This window comes from Hyla sarda, chromosome 1 (genome assembly GCF_029499605.1).
Source record: "Hyla sarda isolate aHylSar1 chromosome 1, aHylSar1.hap1, whole genome shotgun sequence".
NCBI classification, from domain to species: Eukaryota; Metazoa; Chordata; class Amphibia; order Anura; family Hylidae; genus Hyla; species Hyla sarda.
The window spans coordinates 208524668-208550638 of record NC_079189.1 but is presented as its reverse complement, the minus strand read 5'-3'; the positions used below and the strand labels follow the sequence as shown (position 1 = coordinate 208550638).

The 25971-nt window shown below is 39.4% G+C and overlaps 2 protein-coding genes across 8 annotated transcripts in view; one reads left to right on the top strand and one right to left on the bottom strand.

The window, feature by feature from the left end:
* The first annotated feature begins 5385 nt into the window (after window positions 1-5385).
* LOC130303692 (albumin-like) lies at window positions 5386-23881 on the top strand. 3 transcript variants are annotated; one of them, XM_056551839.1, is made up of 13 exons: window positions 5386-5499; window positions 6170-6375; window positions 7843-7975; window positions 8125-8222; window positions 11448-11577; window positions 14136-14356; window positions 15016-15148; window positions 15244-15341; window positions 16291-16429; window positions 20228-20451; window positions 20737-20869; window positions 21688-21742; window positions 21949-23881. In XM_056551839.1, exons 2-12 carry the CDS (start codon window positions 6191-6193, stop codon window positions 21730-21732), a joined length of 1539 nt encoding a protein of 512 aa, XP_056407814.1. In that variant the 5' UTR covers window positions 5386-5499; window positions 6170-6190; the 3' UTR covers window positions 21733-21742; window positions 21949-23881. The 3 variants fall into 3 exon arrangements, with proteins under 3 accessions (XP_056407814.1, XP_056407813.1, XP_056407815.1); XM_056551838.1 differs by lacking the exon at window positions 5386-5499 and adding an exon at window positions 5859-6009; XM_056551840.1 differs by lacking the exons at window positions 5386-5499; window positions 15016-15148 and adding an exon at window positions 5859-6009 and having other exon boundaries at window positions 14136-14342.
* Window positions 23882-23918: 37 nt separating this feature from the next.
* The window catches only part of RASSF6 (Ras association domain family member 6), a 133501-nt gene continuing 131448 nt past the window's right edge, over window positions 23919-25971 (bottom strand). For all 5 annotated transcript variants that reach the window (XM_056567813.1, XM_056567823.1, XM_056567832.1 and 2 more), the window contains one exon: window positions 23919-24939. In XM_056567813.1, coding sequence (XP_056423788.1) covers window positions 24864-24939 — 76 coding nt within the window. In that variant the 3' untranslated portion in view covers window positions 23919-24863. The remainder of the gene's footprint in view (window positions 24940-25971) is intronic.

Below are 25971 nucleotides of genomic sequence, written 5' to 3'. Positions count from 1 at the left end.
TTATCCCTTTTTTAGAACAGACTCTGCATCTTCTTTGGGACCATCCCTTTTTTCCAATGTGGAGGACCTCTCCTGGAAAATGTTGCCCTGGTACAATACGGGGGCCTTCTGTTCCAGAGGTACTTGGGCCCGCTCCTTCCTGGTCGCCAAAGATCAGGGCCTTGATCACTACCTCCTATATGGTCTAAGGACTTGATCTAAGAGATCAACTCCTCCCATATACTGATTGTAGTCTAGGATACAATCAGGTTTGAGGATCAATGTTGCTGTACCTCGTACAGTGACGTGGGTGCTGCCATTACCGTGAATGGTGGTCTGCATAAGGACATTCCTCTTGTCCTTATACCTGACCAGCAACATATTGTCCCTAGTAAGGGCCATACTTTCACCCTTGGGGATTGGCGTTTTTATAGGATGTTTTGGAAGGCCTCTCTGATTTTTCCGCACAGTGCCACAAGCTGCAGTGGCTCTGGCGGAAAGGGACTTGAAGAGAGGGATGCTTGTATAAAAGTTATCCACGTACAAGTGGTAATCTTTATCCAGCAGAGGGTACATCAGTTCCCACACAATTTTTCCGCTAACTCCCAGGATGGGGGGGGGCATTCTGGGGGTTCTATGCGGGAATCCTTCCCTTCGTACACCCTAAATCTGTAAGTGTACCCTGAGGTACTCTCACAGAGCTTGTACACTTTCACGCCATACCTTGCCCTTTTACTGGGAATGTACTGGCGGAAATGAAGCCTTCCTTTCAAACTAATAAGGGACTCGTCAATGGCAATATATTTTTGGGGAACATAGGCCTCTGCAAATTTAGTGGCAAAATGATCTATGACCGGCTGTATTTTGAAAAGGCGGCCATAGGTGGGACATGTTGCATTATCTGCATAATGCAAACATTTACGGACAGATTCAAAGCGATCCCTTTTCATGGCCATTCGGTAAAGTGGGGTATTATACAGAACATCCCCACTACAATATTGCCTAATGGTCGGTTTTTTGACCAGGCCCATATGCAGAACAAGGCCCCAAAATGTCCGCATCTCAGCTGCATTGATGGGGGTCCATCTGTCGGGCCTAGCCAAAAAACTGTCAGGGTTCTGGGTCAAAAACTGTTTGGGCTTAAATATTTGTTTGTGTCACCATCAAATTGACAAAGTCCTCACTGAAAAAAAAAAAAACATAAAAAAGTCTATTTCAGTGAGGCTTGGAATCCGTGGCTCCCAATTGTGTGGAACTGGGGTCCAGACGGGGTCATCTGTAAGGGGGACTGGGTCACAAGAATGGGGGACAGGGAAACTGGTACTGGGAAGAGGGACGCTAGTTTGGGGGGCCGATACTGGTGCCCTGTGGCGCCGCCCTCTAGGGGGCTCATCATCACTTGATGATGAGGGGGAAGAGGTAGAAAGAAAGAAAGAGTGGTCTTCCTCTTCTCCTTCACTGGCAGATTCGGAGGCGGAGGCAATAAAAGAGTATGCCTCCTCCACCGAATATACCCTCTGAGACATTGTAATGGGAAGGGGTTAATGGGAAGGGGTTAATGGGAAGGGGTTAATGTGAAGGAGTAAATGTAGGTATCTACAGGTATGTGTGTTTTGCACTTTATTTCAAAGAGTGTAGTGTAGTGTAGAGTAGTGTTTTTAAGTTAACAGTAATAAAAAAAACCACGCAGAAAAACGGAAAAAAAACACTGCAAAAAAAAAAACACCCCCCAAAAAGCTGATCAGTAAAAGAGATTACTGATCAGCAATCGGGGTCTGTCCACGCAACACCAATCAGTTGCTGGTGGCACAGACCATGGTCGCCCCAAAAAAGCGGAAATTTTTTTTTGAAATAAAAAAAAGCTACACCCTCCCCCAAAAAATGGGGTGAGGCAGAAGCACCCTAAAGTACTGTCTGGGACAGTCAAGTGACCCCCCCCCCCAGACAGTGAAGGGGGGAAGTTGCAAACTTTTTTTTCCCCCTGCCTAACCTCTCCCTGCCTCCTGTAACCTGCCCTTCACCACTCACCAGCGATCTCGCCGCACTACAAGTCCAAGCATGTCCGCAGCAGGTCGGGGTCCCGTAGCTCCGCTCTGCTCACTGACCCGAACTGCAATGAGCGGGCAGAGCGGAGGAACGGGAATTCATATTCCCCGCCGCTGCAGTGATTGGACAGACGATCAGCGATGTCCAATCACATTGATCCGGAGGTGGCACCCATTCCACCTCCCTCCTGGAGCTCAAGGGTGATTGGCACAGTCTCAGACCGCGTCAGTCACCCTTATTTTCCGGGCCAATTGGCCAGAAGATCGGTGAATCGGTCAGAATTGACAAGCGATTCACGGAGATCGTCAATCGGGGGTCTCAGGACCCCCCTGGGCGATATGCCGGGATTGCTGCTGTTAGATAACAGCAGCTATCCCGGCCCGATCGCCGCGTCCGGTGACGCGGTGATCTCTGAACCCCGCACCGTAAATGTACGACGCTGTGCGCTAAGATGTTCTTTGCAGCGCCGTACATTTACGGTGCTCGTCCTTAAGGGGTTAATGTGGGACTTTAACTATCCGGATATAAACTGGGAGACTGAGACCTGTGAATCTCATAAAGGAAACAGGTTTCTGACTATAGCTAAAGACAATTATCTGTCCCAAATGGTGCAGGGCCCGACCAGAGGGTTCGCCCTACTGGACTTAATATTAACCAACAGACCTGACAGAGTAACTAATGTGCAGGTAGAAGGACACCTAGGAAATAGTGATCATAATAGAATACATTATAACTTGTTGTTCAATAAGGGAACCTCGCGAGGGGCCACAAAAACAATGAACTTTAGGAAGGCAAAGCTTGATCAACTCAGAGAAGCCCTTAACAATATTAAATGGGATAATGTCCTCAAAAACAAGAATACCAACACTAAATGGGAGTCTTTTAAGAATATTTTTAATTCTCACTGTATGAGAATAAAAGGGTCAGGAATAAAAGAAAACCAATATGGATTAATAAAAATATTAAGAGGGCAATAAATGACAAAAATAAAGCATTTAAACTACTAAAAAGGATGGCAGTGAAGAAGCATTAAAAATCTATAGAGAAAAGTGTAAAATATGTAAAAAACAGATAATAATTGCAAAAATAGAGACAGAAAGACTCATTGCAAAAGAGAGTAAGACTAACCTTAAAATGTTCTTTAACTATATAAATAGCAAAAAGGTCAAAAATGAAAGTGTATTCTGCCAGAGGAGATGGTCATGGGGAACTCTGTAAAAGAGTTCAAAAGGGGTCTGGATGCATTTTTGGAGAGTAATAACATTGCTGGTTATGTATACTAGATTTATAGGGACAGAACATTGATCCAGGGATTTATTCTGACTGCCATCTTTGGAGTCGGGAAGGAATTTTTACCTCTAGTATGAGGGTTTTTTACCTTCCTCTGGATCAACTCAGTATGGACTCATTAGGTTTATAGGTTGAACTTGATGGACTCTGGTCTTTTTTTCAACCTTATGAGCTATGTTACTATAATTGTGCTCTGAGTGGTTGGAGCAGGACCCGGCATCCTGTCTTTGCCAGTGATTGGTTGAATAGGCAGGTCCTCCTCAGAGTGCTCATCTCAGAAGCATGCTGAAGACAAAGGCATCAGGCCCAGAAGCAGAAGAACTGGCACAGCAGTATGACCAGAGGGTGCCCAAAGGTAGGAAAGCATAGAGTTTATTTTTTATTTTTCCAAGGGCCAAGAAACATATAACATTTTTTCAAAGCACTTGAATACCCCTTTAAGGTGGTTCCAGACCTTTTTGCCTACAGTGCCCCAGTGCACATATGGTACGGGTGCCCTGGTGGACCAGGTAATAACAACATAAGAATGATGAATTTTGAAAATATTTTCAATAACAGTCACAATCTTAGGAGTAAAGATGTATTAAAAGGCAACACATTTATTGTGCTTTAACCAAATATTTTGATTATTTTGTAGACTGCTTGTTATGATCGCTCAGAACTTCCAGAAATGTACACTTGAAGAACACCTGAAAGCAGTAGAGGAAATCTCTGCCTTTGCTCAACATTGTGTAGATCATGAAGATGAAGAGGAATGCAAGAAACCAATGGTAGGAATGTTTGCTAGTAATAATACCATTACAAAGCTTTTACTTTGGAGAGAGTTCAGAGTAAAGCTAATAAACTAGTACATGGATTGCAGGATAAAACTTACCAGGAAAGGTTAAAGGAACTTAACATATATAGCTTGGAAGAAAGGTAAGATAGAGGGGATATGATAGAGACTTTTCTAGGAATTAACACCGTAAAGGAGGATCGTATAGTTAAAGAAGAAAAACTACCACTAGAGGGCATTTTTTAATTAGAGGGACAATGGTTTATGCAGTAAGAGAATAGTGGATGCATGGAATAGCCTTCCTGCAGAAGCGGTCGCTGCAAATACAGTGAAGGAGTTTAGGCATGCATGAAATAGGCATAATGCTATTGTTAAAATAAGAGAGGGCCAGGGACTATTGATAGTATTCAGAATATTGGGCAGACTATGTGGGCCGAATGGTTCTTATCTGCCTTCTCATTCTATTTTTCTATTTGTTTACATTGACAGCCCCACCTTGCAGATTATAATCATATGTGCATTGAAAGGTTTTTAAATTTTTGCACTTTCATCTTTTCCTCCTCACCTAAAAATCATAATGCTTACAATTTTCCACCTACAGACCCATATGAGGGCTTGTTTTTTGCGCCACCAATTTTACGTTGTAATGACATCAATCATTTTACCACAAAATCTACAGCAAAACCAGAAGAAAAATATTTTGGGGGGGGATACATTTTACAAAAAAAAAATGGCATTTTGTAACTTTTGGGGGCTTCCATTTCTACGCAGCAGTAACATTTTTGTTTTGATGGGACTTTTTGATGTTTTTTTTTGTACATTTTTTTTAACATATACAAAGTGACCAAAAATACGCAATTGTGGACTTAGTTTTTTTTTTACATATACGCTATTGACTGTGCGGTTTAATTAATGTTATATTTTTAAAGTTCGGACATTTACGCACGCGACGATGCCACATATGTTTATTTTTATTATGTTTTTATATTTTTACATGGAATTTGGAAAAAGGGGGGTGATGTAAACTTTTAAGAAGGAAGGGGTTAATGTGTGTTTTTTTTTACTTTTATTAAACTTTTTTTTTACACTTTTAGTCCCCTCAGGGGACTTTTAGGAGGAATCATTAAATTCCTCATACAGATCAATGAGGTCCCATAGAACCACATTGATCTGTGTGCTCTACGCTTGAATGATAAAGCCTGGCCTGCAAAGCGTTATCATTCTCAGAGCGGCAGCAGACACAGAAGGAGAGGTAAGCCCCCCCACTACCTCAGCAGTGTATCGACCACCCCCACCCCGCCACCACCACCACCACCCGATCCACCCAACTTGACCACCAGGGAACATTTACAGGTTCCTTTAGATGCCACTGTCAGCTGTCTTAAGGCTATTAACTCTGGCACGAGAACGTATGTACACGCCCTTGGTCCTTAACCAGTTAAAGGTGAAAATCCAATGACTTTATCTATGGATTGACACCAATAGAATAACTCTCCATATGACAGACAGGTAAGCCTCGTTATGGAAAGAAATCTATCTGATATGGAGTAGTTTTCCTACTAAAGATTAAAGGAGTAGTCCAGAGAAAGAAACAAGTTTTCAAATAAACTTGTGGCCGAAAGTTATTTACTTTACTAATGATTTAATTTACTTATATTTAGGAAACTCAAGTTTTTCAGTTGGTATCAGCTGCTGCATGCACTGGAGGCAGTTGTGTACTGTAGTCTTTTCAGTCAGACATAGTGCTCTCTGATGCCACCCCTGTTTGTATCAGGAATTGTCCAGAGCAGGAGAGGTTTGCTTTGGGGATTTGCTCTTACTCTGAACAGATATTGACATGGATAGAGGAGGCAGGAGAAAGCGCTGTTTCTGACTGGAAAGATTACATGACTTTCTCCAGGGCATACAGCAACTGATAAGTACTTGAAGTCTTGAGTTTTTTAAAAATTTTCTGCCACCAGTTGATTTGTTAACAATTATTTTCTCCGGAGTACCCCTTTACATCATCTCACACCCAAATACATACTCCATTACAAAATAAAATTACATATGCGATTTATTTTCTTTGTGCTTTTGCAGATAACTATATTCCATGATAAAATGTGTAAACATCCAGAACTGGCAGAACGTTATCCCTGGAGTGTAGAGTGTTGTGCCAAGGCAGAGCCAGAGAGGGAGAAGTGTTTCCATGATCATAGAGATATTGAAGCAGAGCAATATCAGGTGCCAGATTTTGACGTTGCATGTAAGGAACATAAAGAAAACCATGACCATGCTTTTAACCAGTAAGTGCTTGCAAATGTTTATTTTCCCTCTTTATTATGTTGTCTGTAATTTTTTTTAATTTGCTTTTTAGAGGGCTTGATATAATAAGAACAAATTGCAACATACAGTAGTTTCATTTTAAACAAAAGTCATTACAACATATTTGAAGATGGCAGAACTGATTTATGTCATGCATGCAAATGCGTAACTTCATGTTTCTGGGCACTAAAACTAAATCTCCAACATACCCAACTATCATATGCCATTTATAATACTGGTGGGTAGAAGGGTCTTTGCGTTCAACTGAAGCATCAGGGCCAAAGAGTCAATACCTTCTTGGCATCCCCTATAGCTAAGCCTCTGCATGTATGCATGAGAATCGGTATACAGCTAAAAGTAATCTGATTTATCAGTTATATCACATTACTGACTTTTGAAATTAGAAAGAAAATAACATGATGTTACCAGAAGCCAAAAACTAATGTTATTTTTTCCTGGCTTATTAATACTTTTTTGGAATATTACTAAACACTACGAAATCAAGAAGAGGTATACTTAGAATTCATGAAATGCAGAAAATAAAATTACCATTACTTTGTATGCATTGTCAATGGTTTTTTGTGGGGTGTTTTCTACAGATAAACTATCATATAATCAATATAAGACTGCTGGTCTGTCAGTTTAGAGGGGTCTGCTTTAGGCAAAGCCATCTTTTGATTGCACAATAAAATGTTATGAAACTTTACATTATACTTTGCATTTCAAGCCCTCCCAGTGTTTAAAGAGGTACTACCGTGGCAAACTTTTTTTTTTAATCAACTGGTGCCAGAAAGTTAAACAGATTTGTAAATCACTTCTACTAAAAAATCTTAATCCTTCCAGTACTTTTTAGGGGCTGTATCCTAAAGAGAAATCCAAAAAGAAATGCATTTCCTATGATGTCCTGACCACAGTGCTCTCTGCTGACCTCTGCTGTCCATTTTAGGAACTTTCCAGAGAAGCATATGTTTGCTATGGGGATTTTCTCCAGTTCCTAAAATGGACAGCAGAGGTCAGCAGAGAGCACTGTGGTCAGGACATCACAGGAAATGCATTTATTTTTTGGATTTCTCTTTAGTATACAGCCCCTAAAAAGTACTGGAAGGATTAAGATTTTTTAATAGAAGTGATTTACAAATCTGTTTAACTTTCTGACACCAGTTGATTTAAAAAAAAAAATAAAGTTTTCCACGGTAGTACCCCTTCAATACTTCTGCTTATAGTCAGTTAATGGAAACAATTCTTATTTAAACCCAGAGGCTCACAACATGTCTTGATGATGTCTATATTCAATTTACTGACAGCAAGCAGAATCCAAAACTGGGCAGAAAGTTGCATAATTTTTAGTATATGACCATGTGGCTTTACATCCATAGCTTAATTTAATCTGCTTTAGTGAATAGATGGCTGTTCGCACTATGCTAACTGTATTATTTGTACATTTTCAGATACATTGATAAAATTTCGAAGAGACACTCAAGTATCTTCCCCCCGACAATAGTGGCACGTGCTAGACAATATGACACTGTTGTCACTGAATGCTGTGAAGCGGAAGATAAGCCTACATGCTTCAGAGCTAGGGTACAGTAAAATTATTTTTACACATTCAGTATGTTTTCATAACATTTTTCTAAAAAGAGATGGTCTAATGGAAAGGTTTCACTGTTTATGTTTCTACATTTTCGTATAACTTTTTCATGTTTTTTTTTTTTTTGTTTTGTTTTTTTTAGTTTGCTGAAGTTGTAAAAACTACATATTACATTGAGCAAAAGCAGAAACACATTTGCCATATTGCTTCAAAATTCCCAGAAAGAGTCCCTCAGGCCATGTAAGTTCAATATATTCATGGTAAATTGCTAAAGAGCCACAGGGTTCTATTTAACCCCTTCTTGACCTATGACGTACCTGTATGTCATGGGTCGGGTGTGGGGAATATGACACGGGCACGCAGGTTGGGTCCATGTCATAACCGGCAGAGCCCTGCTGCTATCTGCCAGTAATGATGGACATCGAAGCTGACTCCGATGTCCGTCATTGAATTGGTTAAATGTCATGATCAATAGCCATTTAATGTTTAAATGTCGGATATCCCTGGGGTCTAGGGGACCCATCTGCAGCTCTGCAATGTAATCATAGGCTGCAGATGGGTTGCCAGGGAAGAACGGGGACTTACCCGTCCTTCCCAGTGCTCCGTGGATCGATGATTGCGTAAAGGGGTACTCCACTGCCCCAGTGTCACGACCCCTGCAGCTCACACCCAGCGTTCAGAACAAAATGTTCCGAACATTGGGGCAGGAAGTACTCGGGGGGGGGTCGTGGCATCATGACCACGCCCCTCAAGACGTCACGCCATGCCCCCTCAATGCAAGTCTATGGTAGGGAGCATGGTAACCCCTCCCATAGACTTGCATTGAGGGGCGTGACCATGACGTCAGACATCTTATCCCCTGTCCTTTGCATAGGGGATAAGATGTCTGGGGCCGAGTACCCCTTTAAGGCTGCTTTGGGGCCAAAGCAATCGAGTGCCGAAAACATAGATCAATGTAATACAATAGCATTACATTGATCTATGTAAGCCATCTAATGATAGGCCCCTGGGGGGGCAAAAAAAGGTGTACAAAAAAAGTTTTTTTAAATATAAAAAAAAATCCCCCTAATAAAAGTTCAAATCACCCCCTTCTCCCATGGTTTAAATAAAGCACTGTAAAACAAAAACAAAATTATAATAAACATATTTGGTATCGCCGCGTGTGTACTTGTTCGACCTATTAAATTATGATGTTCCTGATGCTGCACAGTAAAAGGTGCAAACGCAAAAAAATTCCAAACACCAAAATTGCAGATTTTTGGTTACATCATGTCCCAGAAAAAACTTAATAAAAAGTTACCAAAAAATCATATATACACAAAAGTGGTACCGTTAAAAACTACAGCTCATACCACGTTTGGTATCTTTGGACTTGTACTGACCATTAGAATAAATATAGCATGTCAGATTTACCATATTGTGAACCCTGAAAAAATTATTTCCCCAAAATGATTGCTCAATTCCATATTTTTTTTTTTGCCTTACATATATTTTATATATATATATATATATATATATATATATATATATATATATATATTTATTTACTTAAATTAACTCACCACACCACCTTCACAGGTAGTGTGTCCTGCAAAACACCTCAAGTCTCAGAACTGATTGGGATTTATGCCAAGCCAGAACTCTCTCCAGAAGGAAAGAGGACCCATCTGCAGACAGCTGTTTCGGGGTGTTTGCCCCTCGTCAGTACAGAGCAGTACTGACCCCGTATATATATATATATATATATTTATATTAAAGAAAGTGAGCCAATAAAAAACTTGTCCCACAAACAAGAAGCCCTAATTGAACGTTGTCAGTGATGAAAAAAATAAAATAGTTATGGGTCTTAGAATTTGAGAAGCATAAAAAGGGAGCCAAAAATAAAAAATTGCTGGGTCATGAAAGTGTTAATAACTCTAAATCTGATAGTGTACTACAGTGAAGAAAAACATTATTTTGTACGTTAGCCCAGTGACAAAAAGTCTATAATTGTAAAAGTGGGTTTATTTCAACTGTGAGAGACAGAATAACAACAAAAAAAGAAGTCCAGAAAATCACATTTCAAATAAGTTATGAATGAATTTGCATTTTACTCCGTGAAAATATTTTATCCCCTATTGATCAGCAAGATTTTTGACTCCCAGGCATCTTTTATACAGGTTAGGAACTGAAATTACCTCTAAATGATTCAGCGGCTCATTGACAAACGTCTCTGGGCCTGTACAAGTTGTTTCTTGAGCAGGGGGACCTTGCAGTTGCTGCAGGATTCCAGTCCTTTACAGCGTAGTGCATTATCAATAGTTTTCTTGGTGACTATGGGGGAGATTTATCAAAACCTGTGCAGAGGAAAAGTTGCCCAGTTGCTCATAGCAACCAATCAGATCGCTTCTTTCATTTTTAACAAGGCCTCTGCAAAAAGAAAAAAGCAATCTGATTGGTTGCTATGGGCAACTGGGCAACTTTTCCTCTGCACAGGTTTTGATAGATCTCCCTCTATGATCCCAGTTGTCTTGAGATCATTGACAAGATTCTCTCCTGTAGTTCTGGGCTGATTCTTCACTGTTCTCATTACCATTGAAATTCCACGAGGCGAGATCTTGCACGACTTGCCATATCTATAACAACCCGAACTATAAAAAAAAAATCATTATTTATCCTGCATGGTGAACAATAACAATGCCAATCTTCCTTCTAAAATGATTAAAACAAAGTGTTTAAAAAACCATATGTACCTGAAAATAATACCAGTAAAAACTACAATTTTTTTCCACAAAAACCAAGCCCCAACTAGCTCTGTCAAAAAAAAAAAAAAAAAAAGTTATGGGTCTTGAAATGTGGCAACACTTTTATATATTTTTTTAAAATAAAAAGTGTTTCTATTGTGCCAATGTTAAACTACACAGAGTTTGTTAACTGTTACTATGAAGACACACAAGTCAGCCAAACAAATTCCAAAGTTGCTTATTTTTTCATTCATGAGAACAATAAAAACACACTGAGAAGGTAAACATAGCCCTTCAAGGGGTACTCCGGCCCTAGACATCTTATCCCCTATCGCAGGGGTCCTGATCTCTGCTGCGGCATTCCAGACATCCGGAGCATGGAGCGAACTTCGCTCGGTGCCAGATGACTAGGGATGAAGGGCGGAGGCTCACGACATCACAGTCATGCACCGCTTGTGATGTCATGGCCATGACCCCTCAATGCAAGTCTATAGACTTGCATTGAGGGGGCATGGCCATGATGTCACGAGCGGGGCTCGGCCACGACATTACGAGCCTCCAGGGCTGCACCTGACACCTTAATGAACGCTGGGTGCAGCAGGGAGATTGCGGGGGTCCCCAGCGGCAGGACCCCTGCGATCAGACATCCTATCCCCTATCCTTTAATATGTGATCAAAGATTTTCATGTTTTGACCTACATAAATAAAATATTAACCTGCCATATGTTTTCCTTCCCATCAGAAATATAGCTTTTATCTCCCAGAAACATCCTGCCGCTAGTTTTGATCTTGTGCATAAATTCACCACTGAAGCTGTGCATATGATGAAGGACTGCTGTAAAGGAGATGTGGTGGAATGTATGGTTGAGGGGGTAAGACAACTGCTGCATGCATAAATGGATATATTTCTGTGCCACATAGATGACGTCTGTAGGCAGATGAGTTAAATGATCATATATGGTAAATCTAGCTTCAATGGATTAGCATAGGTAAAAATGATCTCACCATACAACCTTATCTGCTATAAGGCTGCATTTTTAATTGACTTTTTTTTTGTTTGTTTGTTTGTTTTAAACCTGCCACTGCAGTTTTTGAGCCAAAGCCAAATGTATATTAGAAGGGAAAGATTTATACTTCTCCTTCCTCATGAAAACACTTCTTGCTTTGGCTCAAAAACTGCAGCGGTGGATTTCCCAAAATTCTGCTAAGTGGAAACACAGTCTCAGGGTAAGTTCACATGCATGAATTGTCACCATTCGGCAGCGGGATGACTTCAGGCTCTCCAGCTTGTTGGACCTTTGCTACTGGCTAAAAATGGGGGCCTTTTTTACACCCACTGAGAGGGAGGACAAACTGACCTACTACAGAGACATCCTATATAGTGTCACGATGCCGGCTGGCAGGAGGTGGATCCTCTGTGCCAGAGAGGGATTGGCGTGGACCGTGCTAGTGGACCGGTTCTAAGTTACTACTGGTGTTCACCAGAGCCCGCCGCAAAGCGGGATGGTCTTGCTGCGGCGGTAGTAACCAGGTCGTATCCACTAGCAACGGCTCAACCTCTCTGACTGCTGAAGATAGGCGCGGTACAAGGGAGTAGACAAAGGCAAGGTCGGACGTAGCAGAAGGTCGGGGCAGGCAGCAAGGATCGTAGTCAGGGGCAACGGCAGGAGGTCTGGAACACAGGCTAGGAACACACAAGGGAACGCTTTCACTAGGCACAAGGGCAACAAGATCCGACGAGGGAGTGCAGGGGAAGTGAGGTATACATAGGGAGTGCACAGGTGAAGACACTAATTGGAACCACTGCGCCAATCAGTGGCGCAGTGGCCTTTTAAATCGCAGAGACCCGGCGCGCGCGCGCCCTAGGGAGCGGGGCCGCGCGCGCCGGGACAGGACCGAGGGAGAGCGAGTCAGGTACGGAAGCCGGGGTGCGCATCGCGAGCGGGCGCCACCCGCATCGCGAATCGCATCCCGGCTGGAGGCGGTATCGCAGCGCACCCGGTCAGTGGATCTGACCGGGGCGCTGCCGTAGCGAGGATGTTGCGAGCGCTCCGGGGAGGAGCGGGGACCCGGAGCGCTCGGCGTAACATATAGTCAGTTGGTCCTAAGCACACAAGTCATTCTACCAAAGAATGGTTAAAGAAGAATAAAAGTTATAGTTTTGGAATGGCCAAGCTGAAGTCTTGACCTTCATCCAATATAAAAGTTGTGAAATGACCTAAAGTGAGCAGTTCATAGGAGGAAAACAACCAATATAACAGAGTTGAAGCTGTTTTAAATGGAATGAAATAAAATTCCTCCAAAATGAAATGCAGGACTTCTCAACAATTGCCTGAAATGTTTAGATGCAGTTATTTCTGCGCAAGGAGGTCATACCAGATACTGAAAGCAAAGATTTACATACTTTTGTCACTCACAGATATGTGATATTGGGTTCTTTTTCATCAATATAGAAAAGGCCAAGTCTAATATATTCGGGTTATTTGTTTAAGCAGGTTCTCTTCATCTACTTTTAGGACTTGTGTGAAAATCAGAAATATAGAAAGTTTTAAAGGGTTAACAAGCTTTAAAGCAACACTGTATATATACAAAAGGACATGTAATATGTGCCCTAATTCAATATAGAGCTCTTAAAGGGGTACTCCGTTGGAAAACAGAAAAGTTAATTTTCCAAACTTAATTCTTCCAGTACTTATCAGGTTCTGTATAATACAGAGGAAGTTCATTTATTTTTGAATTTCTTTTCTGTCTGACCACAGTGCTCTCTGCTGACACCTCAGTCCATGTCAGGAACTGTCCAGAGCAGGAACAATTCCCGATAGCAAACTTCTCCTGCTCTGGACAGTTCCTGACATGAACAGAGGTGTCAGCAGAAAGCACCGTGGACAGACAGAAAAGAAATTCAAAAAGAAAAGAACTTCCTCTGTACTATACAGCAGCTGATAAGTACTGCAAGGATTGGGATTTTTTTAACAGAAGTAATTTACTTCTCTTCATGTTGTACTTACACACTGGATACACAGATTTCAAAACAGTCAAAAACACAATAGAATTGCCTTGTAATATCCTCAAGTTGCGAATCAACAAACTTGAAATTTGCTGATCCTGTGTGGGTGTGTGAATGTACACCTAAAATCGTTTTTTTAATTATTTGAGGCTAGTTCAAGTACCCAATACTATTATACCAGACAAGGGGCAGTATCACTGCATAACTGTAGACTTGTTGTTATTATATTTAGATTGTACATCCATTTCTTTCCACCTAACTTTCTCAGAAACGTATATAATAGCTTATTCCTGGAATACAGGTTCTGAAATGAAATATCTGTAATAAAGTACAACACTTCAGCAGATCCTGATTTTACTGTGGTTAAAGAATAGCCTTACAGCATTACATGTATGATTAATACTTTATATCTTTGCTTGGCAGCTGGAATACACCCAACATATTTGTGACGATCAGGAAAAGTTTTTTTCACCAAACTTGAAAGTTTGTTGTGAAAAGCCTCTACTCGAGCGCACACCTTGCATCATGGCCTTACCTAAAGATGACATCCCAGCAGATCTGCCTAAAGAGCTGCCGAAAGAATTTGTAGAGGATGAACATGTGTGCGACCAGTTTAAAGATCATAAAGATGTACACTTAGCCAAGTAAATATACATACATTCACATTCAGTAATGTACTTACGTAATATATGCTAACAGCAATTTGCCCTTTTTAAGCACATTTTGTTTGGGTAATGTTTAGGATACTTAAATGCAATGGTGGAAGCTCTGCAAACATTTTATTAAATGCTGCACCTTCCCCTCCTTTGCTAAACTGTACATTTTTTTTAAACTTTTATTGCCCATACAAGTCTAAGTAGAGGGTATTGCCCATACAAGTCTAAGTAAAGCTAATCTAGTGTTATATTTAAGTGTTAAATTTTACCCATGTGCTGGACTCTTAGGCTATGTTCACACTGCCATTAAGCTCTGCTTAAGGGAGCCCTTTCACTCAACCCATTTAAAGGACAGGAGTTGAGTGAAGAAAATAATACTGCATGTCCGATGGTTTTCCTTTGCTCAACTCCTCTAAATTACTGGACACCCGCCGAATACAATTCAACTCAATTGGATCTGTCAGGACATGGCGTGTACATTGTGAAAGAGATTAGTTTAACCTTGTTGTATGGGGACCAATGGCCTTGTGAGTGAGCCCTTACGCTTGACAGTACCGCTAAGGTCCTCCATGCTGCAGTTGCTTCCAACGGGTGTGTTATAGCCCCACCTACCATCTAATATTGTTTTAATGCTTGTGCTGTTGTAGATTTCTTCATGAATTTGCAAAAAGGCATGCAGAATTGTCTCTTCAAGCCCTTCTAAGAGTTGGTAAAGGCTATGAGGGCCTGCTTACAAAGTGCTGTGCAACTGAAAATCCTGTGGAGTGCTACAAGGCTGCGGTATGACTAACTACCCAGACACTTACCTGTCTTTTAAAGTGATATAGTACCTTTTTGACTTTTTCATTGACTAAAATGCTTTTGCTACTTTGCAGCCTCAACTGCTTGCAGCTGGAATCAAAGAAAGCCAAGATCTACAAAAACAACACTGTGATGCTTACGAGCATCTTGGACCTTATGGTTTTAACATTCAGTAAGTTTATTTAGCTGAACATCAATAGCCTTAAAGCGGTACTCCGCCCCTAGACAACTTATCCCCTATCCAAAGGACCCCCGGGATCTCGGCTGCGGCAACCCGCTATCATTACTGCACAGAGCACGCTCTCTCTGTGCGTAATGACCGGCAATACAGGGGCCGGAGCATTGTGACGTCACGGCTCCGCCTCCTTGTGACGTCACGACCCACCCCCTTAATGCAAGTCTATTGGAGGAGGCCCTGTATCTGGTGGGCACTAGCACTACTTGGAAATGTACCTTGTCATAGACAGCAATGCATTTACGAGTGAAATGCGCAAAAAGAGTAGACAAGTCTGTTCTTTTTGCAGACCCTGGAATCGGGATTTCCTCATCAGAAACATAACTCGCTGAGCTACACAATTTATCAAACCACCATTAAGTGTCAGTAAGGTGTTACGCAATATGTGTAATGCAGTCGGCTTGCCTGTTTTCGGTTTCCCAACTCCCTCTGGATGCCCTTATCAGGTGGCTGGGGAGCCTTATTTTAGAGATAAATGTGGGTTTCAAAGGTGAGACCCACATCTTTAGGACATGTAAAGCATATGCTTTGGATATGCTATAAATGTCCCAAAATACTCCTTTAATGGTGGTCTTATACTCCTTTCTATCTGGTCACCTCTTTCTAAAGGTCATTTCTCTTTGTGGCCCAGATTCACACACTTGAGGCCTTTTCATAAAATGTATTCCTTGTCCCCTTCTACCTACAGACTGAGATTGCCCCTCAAAATCAAATAACTTTTTGATCAGTCTGTCATTAGAATTCTGTGTGAGCTATAAGGACAGAATTCCTCTTATCAAGGGTACAGACTTGTGTGGTATACATGATACATTTATTATTTCTTTCCAGATTACAGGAAATATTCTTTATGTGGCATATTAAAATACTTTCTATTTGTTATTATCAGGTTGCTAGGTGCCTACGTACCAAAAATGAGACAGGTGTCAGATGCGACTCTTCTTGAAGTTACTGATAAAATGACAAAATTTGCTGGCAAGTGTTGTGCCCTTCCCCAGAACCAGAGACTGTCTTGTGCTGAAGAAAAGGTATGCTGACCTTGTGAAACTTCAATCTAACCTTTTATACTGATGCTTTTTTATTTATGTTTTTCCAGTCATGAATCAGAAAAGTCGTCTTAGAAAGTCAATGCACAAAAACAGATCAATGCACAAAAGGAAATCAGCATCTTATAGTTAAACTTAAATGTGCCTCTCCACTCCTGCTCTGTGTGAATCTGCGCAAAGTCCATAAATTTTATTAGAACTTTGCTATGTTACGTTTCAGTTACGTTACAACCACAAGTCATATGTCTCTTTACATACACACCCACACAAAATATTTATATAAAACATAAAAAAATAAACAAATAGACAAATAATACTTCCATGCCAGGGTCATATATTACCACTGCAGTGACCAAATTTACCATCATACTGTTAATAAATAAAACCCCTATACTTAGATAAGTTAATCAAGAATACAAGGGACAAATAATACAGCAAAATCATGAGTGCACAGTACCCCCACATAGTGACTGGGTAACATTACCATAGTAATAATGAATAAAAAACAATATAGAGAGGCCAAAAATACCTCCAGTTCTACTGTGGCCCTGTGTAGACCCATAAAGTGGTTGCATTGCAGTTACATCCAGTTATTCACGTGGGTTAGTTGTTCTCTTTTCCTTAATTCTCTATCTGGCTCAGAACACCATAAAGGTTTCTTAAGACCAAGATTTGTCTCATTATGTAGATGCCTCCAGTAGGTAGAACATTTTCCCCATTATTTATATGCACCAAGTATGGAGATCATTTCCCCCATTAAGTAAGTGCCTCTAGTAGGTAGGTCACTTCTGATGCACCCAATAGGTAGATACCCCCAGCAAACAGATCGCCCCATAAGGTAGATGTCCACATTAGGCAGGCTCCCACATCTCACCAGCATAAAAAAGTTATAATAAAAAATTAAATTCAACTTCTCCATGCTCCATGCCTACAGAAGGCTGAGAGTGGTGCAGTATTTCTTGTGCAGGCTGTGCATGATGAAATTATGTCATTACATGCAGCCAGCACCTCAGTGCCTCAGGGGGCCTCTTGGTGGATGCGGCACTGGGAAATTGCTCCCCATCTCAGTTCTAGTCTTAGTATGGCTCCCAACAACCTTTAGGGATAACCCCCCCCCCCCCCCTAAGGGGCACACCCTAAACTAGAAATCCCCCCTTATTAAAAATCCAATCTTTATTATAAATCACTTTAAAATGCTATAACTATTGCGTCCACTGGGTGTCAGTATAAACTTTAAAAATACAGCCTCTGCTCAGTATATGATATCATAGTATCCAGTGACAATGCCTCTCATTAGGTAATAGTATATCCCCTGGAGACCCCTGGAGACCACTGGTTTGAAATGTGAATAAGTATACACTGGTAGTTAAGTGATGGCTGCTAATTAAAAGCCACCCTCATCCCGACGTTTCGTCAGCTACCGCTGACTTTATCAATGGAGTGAGGCTAATTGCTAAGTGGTTCCCACTGGAAAATTTGCTTTGCTCAATTTATATGTTTGATAAGGAAGTATCTTCTTACAGAAGAACATCTTCCATAGACTATATTAGACGGAAGATAAGTCACATAAAAAAGCTGTCAGGATGGAAGTGGTCTTCCCAAAAATATTGTCTCCTGGGAGGTTTTACAGTGTATAAATTGCCCAGAAGAGCTTTTATAGAAGCACATACTGCTCTATCCTAGGGAGATATACATCCTATGTGCACTTCTGTATAGTCACTGTTCTCATGGCTCTTGTCTAAGTGTTTCCTGGTGGAAATGTGTTACATAGCTACTTGTCTTTTTATATAATTCTATATATATACAAGCTGGTATATGCATGATTTTTAAGGCGCTCTAGCCATGAGGCCACCTGTCAGCAGGCAGTGGGTGGGCTGGGCTATTTATGCCATGGGTCAGGTAGATTTACAACATGAGTTGCGTGAGGGAGTATGGCGTGTGATCAGGAGCCGAGGCTATCTGCATATGACACCAGTAGGTAATGACTGACATCCGAGATTACTTCGATGCTAGTCATTTAACTGTTTAAACTGATAAGGATGGAGGGCGTACAAGTACACGCTGCGTTTTGGTACTTAAGTACCAAGGGCGTACCTGTATGCCCTGAATCTGTAAGTGACTTTGAAATGAGCGCAGGAGCTGTGCTCAATTCAGAACAGTGAGTGTCAGCTACTATCAGTAGCCGGAAACTCACTTATAATGACAGGCAGAGATGATCCCGCTGCTGGTCATCAACCCAGGGATGATCATGGCGTCTAAAGTGAAAGTGAAAGATCATTGGTAGCTCAAAGGGGCTCACAGAGCCCCTGCACATGATCACGGGGGTTCTGTGGGCTAAAATGGCAAAGGAGGGTCCCCTCTGCCGTCTTCCACAGATCTAACTGATGTAACCTGACTTAGCCAGACTAGATCAGTGGATAGCCGATCACACTGTATAATGCTATACCATAGGCATAGCATTATACAGTGAATGCAATCTATTGATTGCATATCAAAGTCTCCTTTGGGGACTTAAAAAGTGTAAGAAAAAAATAAAAAGTTTCTAAAATTATATAAAACCCTCTCCCCTAATAAAAAAAATTAATCCCCCTTATTTTCCCATTGTACCAAAAAAAAAAAAAAAAAAATTACATATTTGGTATAGTGGCATGTGTAAATGTTTAAAATCTTAAAATATAATGTTTATGATCCTGCACAGAAAAATGGTGTAAAGATAAAAAAAAAATCAAACACCAAAAATACAGATTTTTAATCACATCATATATCAGAAAAAAAATGATAAACAGTGATCAAAAAGTCCTATCAAAACAAAAATGGTACCGATAAAAACTATAGTTCACGGTGCAAAAAATGAGCCCTCATACATACCCATATATGGAAAAATAAAAAAGTTATAGGGGTCAGAAAAGGACAATTTTATGCATATGAATTTTGTTGAAAAAAAGTAGTACAAAAATAGGAAAACTATATCAACTGGGTATTGTTTTAATCGCATTGACCTACAGAATAAACATAATGTATAATTTTTACCATAAAGTGCACTGTGTAAAGACCAAACCCCACAACATTTTAGTTGTCTTTTGGTTTCATGGTACATGTTATGGTAAAATGAAAGATGTTCTTTGCACAACCAGTAGTAATTTGTAATGACAAGCCCTCATATGGGTCTGTAGGTGAAAAAATAAGAGTTATGGATTTTAAACAAAAATGAAAATTGGCCTGGTACTTAAGGCCATAATGGGTCATGTTCTCAAGGGGTTAAATACTGCAATCAATAACAATAGCTAAACATGCAAAAGAAATACCCCTAAAAAATTCTAACGTCTTCCCTTTTCCAAAAAAATAAATAAAAAATGCAAAGAGAAGATGCAAAAAAAAAATAAATTACAATAATATTTAGCATCACCCCTTGTGGAATTCTCCAAACTATTACATTATCACATTCCTGATCCTGCAGGATCAATGGTGTAAATGCAAATACAAATTCCAAACAATAAAATTTTTGATCACATCACAACCCGGTGATCAAAAAAAAAGTGATCAAAAAGTCAAAACTACGCAAAAGTGGTACCAGTAAAAATTTAAGGTTACGTTGCCTTTCTATAGCTCACCTTGGGCAGCAGGTTGGCTAGGTTCACACCTGGTCACAAAAACATTAGATCTACAATTGCTGTTAAAATCTTTCCCATGGAAAAAATATAGCTGATCTTAATGTACAATGGAGATTCTAAAACAAACAGTTGTTTGACAATTAAAATATACAATTTCTTCTATTTCCAGCTGGATTTACTGTTAGGACAAATGTGTGAAAGACAAGCTACTACATTCATAAATGACCAGGTTCGTCACTGTTGTGATGACTCTTATGCGGACAGAAGACCATGCTTCACAAAACTTGGGGTTGACCCATCTTACCAACCACCAGCATTTGATGAAAGTGCCTTTAAAGTTGGTGCCGATATCTGTGAAGGTTCAGAACAGGAACAGAAAAATAAAAGACTTACGTAAGTTTAAAAAATAAAAATCTGTCCTCAACCAGTCATTGCTTCAGTTTCCAACTACTCTTGATACACTTCTGTATAAAAAACGTACATATTATTATGGGAAAATTCTTCATTTCATGTATCCCATTATACCAGAAAATGATCTCTAACTGTAGAAGAGTAAGGGGGCCAAATGTGGTGAGCCATACTTCTCAGTTGTAAAGAAGAGACTGGTACTTCTCTAGGCATGAGTAATACTAAATAACTGTATGCAATGGGCTGAAATTATTTTATATCCAATTGCAGATTACTTATTCATGTCTTGAAGCTAAAGCCTGACATCTCAAAAGAGAAAATGAAGGAGACTGTAGAGGAATTCACAAAAGCAAGAGAGAAATGCTGTGCAGCACCAGATCATCAACTTTGCTTCGAAACAGAGGTGAGGTTCTTATGCTTTAGTTATGTTTTTTTTTTCTATTTTGTTGCATTTAGCTCTTTTAAATAATAATAGACAGTATATATATTTACAGACTAAAAATGCATCAAATTTACAGTATATAACTAAGGCTGGGTTCCAATATGTCCGGCATCCAGCACAGTTTCCTTCCGGTGTGCACCAGGGGGAAACTGATGCTAGAACTGATTCTGTTCATTTGAATAGGACAGTTCACAATTAATCAGCGTCTCAATTTTGACGTCAGATGGTTGGGCATGCCGGACAGCATTAGACAGCTGTGTTCCCCTGTCCGGCATCCAGAAATAATGGACGTTCAACTATGCCGGGCATAGTTAATAATAATAATGGATAGTTCAACTATGCCGGACATATGTGAACCCAGCCTTAATTATGAGTTTCATAAATCTTGCAAATATTATTAGTTGACTTTTAGTTGGCTTGCTTAATTTCAAATTGGAGCACATTTGAGTCACCCCCAAATCATGCCACCTTTTCTGCGATTTTACAATCCCTATTTGCTAAAACATGCCCTATTGTTGGGCAAGGTAAAAAGTGGATTTTTTTTTTAGCAAATTGCAGCAGAAACTAGCATATTTACAATAATAAATCTATTTTATTGTGTAATTAAACTCATGCAACCTTTTTCGATCCCTTGATATGCAACTTAGAAACTGATTAGGGAAACACCTACTGTTTCAATGCTCAATACAATTCTGTGTCCATCTTACTAAATCTTCAGGCATGTCACTTGCATTCATAGCTGATTGAGTAATTTTATTTACATTGTTTTTTACTTCCAGAGACCAACTTTTCTTCTGCATTTGAAGGAACTGTTAGGACACTAACATATAAAAGGTGAATATGTGATATTTGACAGTTTTAAGAGCAAATTCTAAGTAAATAGGATTCATTTCCATAGAAAATATAATTATAGTACATATTTATTGCTTTATAAATCCGCACGTTGAATTTAAGTTTACTAAAGTCTAACCTGGTCTGTTTGCTGGCTGTTATTTGCGCTGGTTTATCAAATAAAATCAACCTTTTCATTCTTTCTACAGACTGCAGTCCAGAAAAAATGACATCCAAACATTAATACAAGACTCACATACAACGTACAACGTAGTCAAGGTTATTTTAATACATGAAATAAAGCTCTTGTAAATAAAGGCTGTCTCTTGTTTACTCTCTTTGGGTATTATAAAAAAAAATGGTATGTATGGCTATAAAGATAAATAAAGAAGATACATGGAGATTATATAAAACACCCATTGAACACCATTCTCAACACTCCAATCATTTTATTCTTGTATGGAATTTACTTGTACATAAATCTGTCTAAAAGACCAACCTAGAACATGAGGTAAAATGAGCGATGAAGGGGTAACATGAAGAATACAAAAATCTATGGATTTAAAAAAATGCAACATGAGATATTGGTGACAACTGTATTATGTATGACCACTTAACAGGAATTAAAGGTTAGAAAATCACTATAATGTAATTCATATAGTGCAACAATGTATTTTAACAATATTTTCTTCATTTACCTAATACAGTTTGTAAAATCTTATAAATACATTTGTTTAATGTAGTACATAATATTATTATAAGAGAGTAAATATGGTGTGAATGTTTTAGCGATCAGATGAGTGATGATTTTACTCTGAACAGTACTATTCCTTTACCATTAGTATAAGCATACAGTTGGGTAATACGAGTTTAAGCCCCCAACTGGCTAATTCCCAAAAGTTGATAGGTACTAATGATGTCAGTAGTTGGTTACTGCCAGCTTAAGTAGTAAACTACATGGGTGACTTCAGTGATGAGCCACAATAGTATTATACTACTGTACAATTTTAGGACAGCTATTTTTTTTCTGGAATATCCCTTTAATTAACTCTGCACAGTTAATGCCTTATAGTAGTCAAATAATGCCCCCATTAAAATGAGTTACTAACTTACTAATTTCTACAACCACATACACACATAAACAGACCTGCATATATACACCAAACATCCTCATTCATAAACACTTAAATATACATGCATACATACAGTATATAAATATATACACAGATGAACAAATACAGATGTAGCCAGCATCATTTTGATCCTCTGCGTTAAGATATTGTACTGCACTTTTGGAGTTGAGATAAAGTACCCTAACACATTGCACAAACCTAATTTTAACATAACTCCTCAACTACTGGTACCAAGGGTGCTAAAAAAAATAATAAATAGTGATAATAAAATAATCGGGAGAATAATCACTGCTGCATTAGGCTATCCCAACACAATACATTGCTGTGTTGGGTTAACGGATTCAAGTTAACCATGGCTACATCTGTATAGTCAACTTTTCCTACTTCCTTGCATTCCTACTCTTAGGGGTAAGTCTAGATGCAGTTGTTTTTTTCTGCAGAAAGTAAAGAAAAATTTTGCAAATATGTGGCAAATGCACAAAAAGATCTGAGTGTCTTATATACAGCTGCAGGTTTGGCAGGTTCACAATGGATTTCAGCCTTGGTACATTGCAGAATGACATCTATAGAGAAACCCTGGAGAAAAATTTTGCAGCACATGAATGAGATTTATAAAATTTTATCTACTAGCCTGCTACTATGGGGGCATTTATCATTGTTTTTCTAGCTGTTTTGTATGTCGATTTGTCACACATTTGGCGCAGCACTGCACCTCGGGCTATTTTTTGCGACTTTTCAGTTTACATTTTTTTTTTAAAAGTGTGTACAGACCAGGTTACAGGTTAATTAATTTATCAACTGCGACTTTTCGCAAATTTGGGGCAAAAAACACCCAAAAGTCGCAAAAATACACCAGCCTAGACTTAGCTTTTTAGTGTATGTGAAGAGTGAAATTTCTGAAAATGCGACCTGCACAAAATTTATCAAATGCCCTGCGACCATTTGATAAATTGAGTGCTCCCTTCATTACCAACACTCAAAAAAAGTTGAAAAAAAAGCTTCACTTACACCCAGAATGATGAATGCCCCCCCCCCCCCCCCTATACTTTGCTGCAGATTTTACCTATGCAATAGGAATCTACCATCATAATTCCATGTTCGGAGAAGAATCTGGCAGAAATATTTTGCTTGGAATTCTTGCTTGATTCTGTTGCAGCATGTTTTTAATGAGATTCTGCTGCACCATGCACACAGAGGAATTTCCGCAGTGGAAACTTCTACTGCGGAAATTCCAATTCCAGCCTCTTCAGAAAGAATTGACATGTCAGCTCTATCTGCAGAATCTTCTTGGAAATAGACTGCCATCTATAGAAACAGCACATTTCTGAGCAGTCCTAGCTCCAGCATGTTCTGTCGGTACTCACTGTGTGCAGAATATCTGCTCAGAAATATTTTGAGCAGATATTCCTCGATGTGAACACAGTCAGAGAACATAGAACAGATTTCTGATAACCTGCAACACATGAATAAATAGCAGGAAGTGCCTCAGCCTTGCCTTACTTAGCATAACAAATCATCTGGCCATGGTATAATCCCACCCACTCCCAACATGCCCCTAAATGAAAACAAAAATCATGAAATTACTGTTAGTATAAATCTTTAGGTTTACATTAAATGTCAGGAAAGAATAATGACAGTTCATTCCTTGCCAAATAGATGTACTGTAAGTAGTCCGATCATTTGGCTGTCTCCATTCTGAACATCCGACACTTCAGTGTTACAGTAATAGTCTCAGCATTGACAGCTTTTCATTTCTAATAATTAGCATTCAAATATATTGTATCACAGAGGAATAACATAAATCTTTATGCTTGATGATATTTCCTTAAAGACTGGTATTAGTATAGCGAAACTCCAAATATCCATGCAGTCAAGAAGTGTTGCACGTTGTAAAGAATGAGATTCGATCCAAGACAGAAATGTCAAGTGTAGACTCTTGCCATAATAAACTAAAAAAGTTTTATTGACATCCGATCCCTCTTTAGAAATGTTTATACCGTGGTTTCAGTCTTTTTAGCAGTCTTTGAATTAAGATATTGAAGTAGTATGGCTTTCTCATCAACAAACCTATAAAAGTAAAACAATAACCTGTTAATGCAACATATGCAAAAGAGAAAGCAGCTTTTGTAAGTATTAATAAAGTCTTGCAAGCACATAATATTCCCTCTTTTCTTTATGAAAAAATTCTTCCACTCATTACATAGTTGAGTGCTTGTTTGGAGTGCTGGTATTTTGTCAATTACTTTGTACCAATACAAATTGTTTCAAAAGCAATTTTATCTTTAAAAGGGTGATAACCAATTAAACAAGTTGTCTGGGACTCTAATCACTTGCATTTATAGGGAGCTGATGCCAAATCTGGATAAGCTCGTTTATATAAGTAAATGGAAATTGGACTTGGGACAGATCTTTAAGCTGTCTTATTGGTCTATGATGGTGGAGACTACTGCCAAGATCAACAAGGCACTGGTAGAAGCTGGTAGGAAAGTTCTGCCCCGTTGATACTTCATTCCAGACAGATTATCAAAAATGTTTCCTTCAGCTTCACCATCCTGCTTCCATAATTATGGTAACAGGGGTGTGATGTTCCACATCTGGTGGGAAAGCCCCACATGTACATAGATTTTGTATAAGGATCTAACATCTAATTTATTCAGTGACAGTAGTCAACTTAAAAAAGTGTCCTGAGCAGGCTCTGTTTAATGGCCCTGTCTTATCTTCCCTCTTGTATCTTGTTTGTCTGTCTGTTGATTTGCCAGACAGACAAGTCAGGCCCCTTTTACTTTACCTTCCATTGAGGTTTTATTTTAAGTTCAAGCTGATTAGCTAAGAGGTTGGAGTGCATATAATAGCGGTTTTCATGCAGTAGATTTTGGCGTATTCTATTTCAGATTTCACTCTATACTTCCTTTATATGATCTTGCTATTTATATTGTGCACTGTTCTCTATTGTTCACACATCGATATGATTAATGTGTTTTATTATTGAAAAATAAAATTTCAAAGCCAGGAATGTGTCCTCCATCTGTACCTGGCTTTCTATTCAATAATTGCAATTCAGAACCTGAACACTCACTAAGGGTTGTATTAGAGAGGATA

Excerpts from the sequence above, each read along its gene's own strand:
- LOC130303692 (XM_056551839.1), top strand. The coding sequence starts at position 6,191 with ATGTGTAAACATCCAGAACTGGCAGAACGTTATCCCTGGAGTGTAGAG. Across the intron at positions 15,149-15,243 it reads TGGAGTGCTACAAGGCTGCG|CCTCAACTGCTTGCAGCTGG; the intron begins GTATGACTAACT and ends GCTACTTTGCAG. Across the intron at positions 15,342-16,290 it reads CCTTATGGTTTTAACATTCA|GTTGCTAGGTGCCTACGTAC; the intron begins GTAAGTTTATTT and ends TGTTATTATCAG.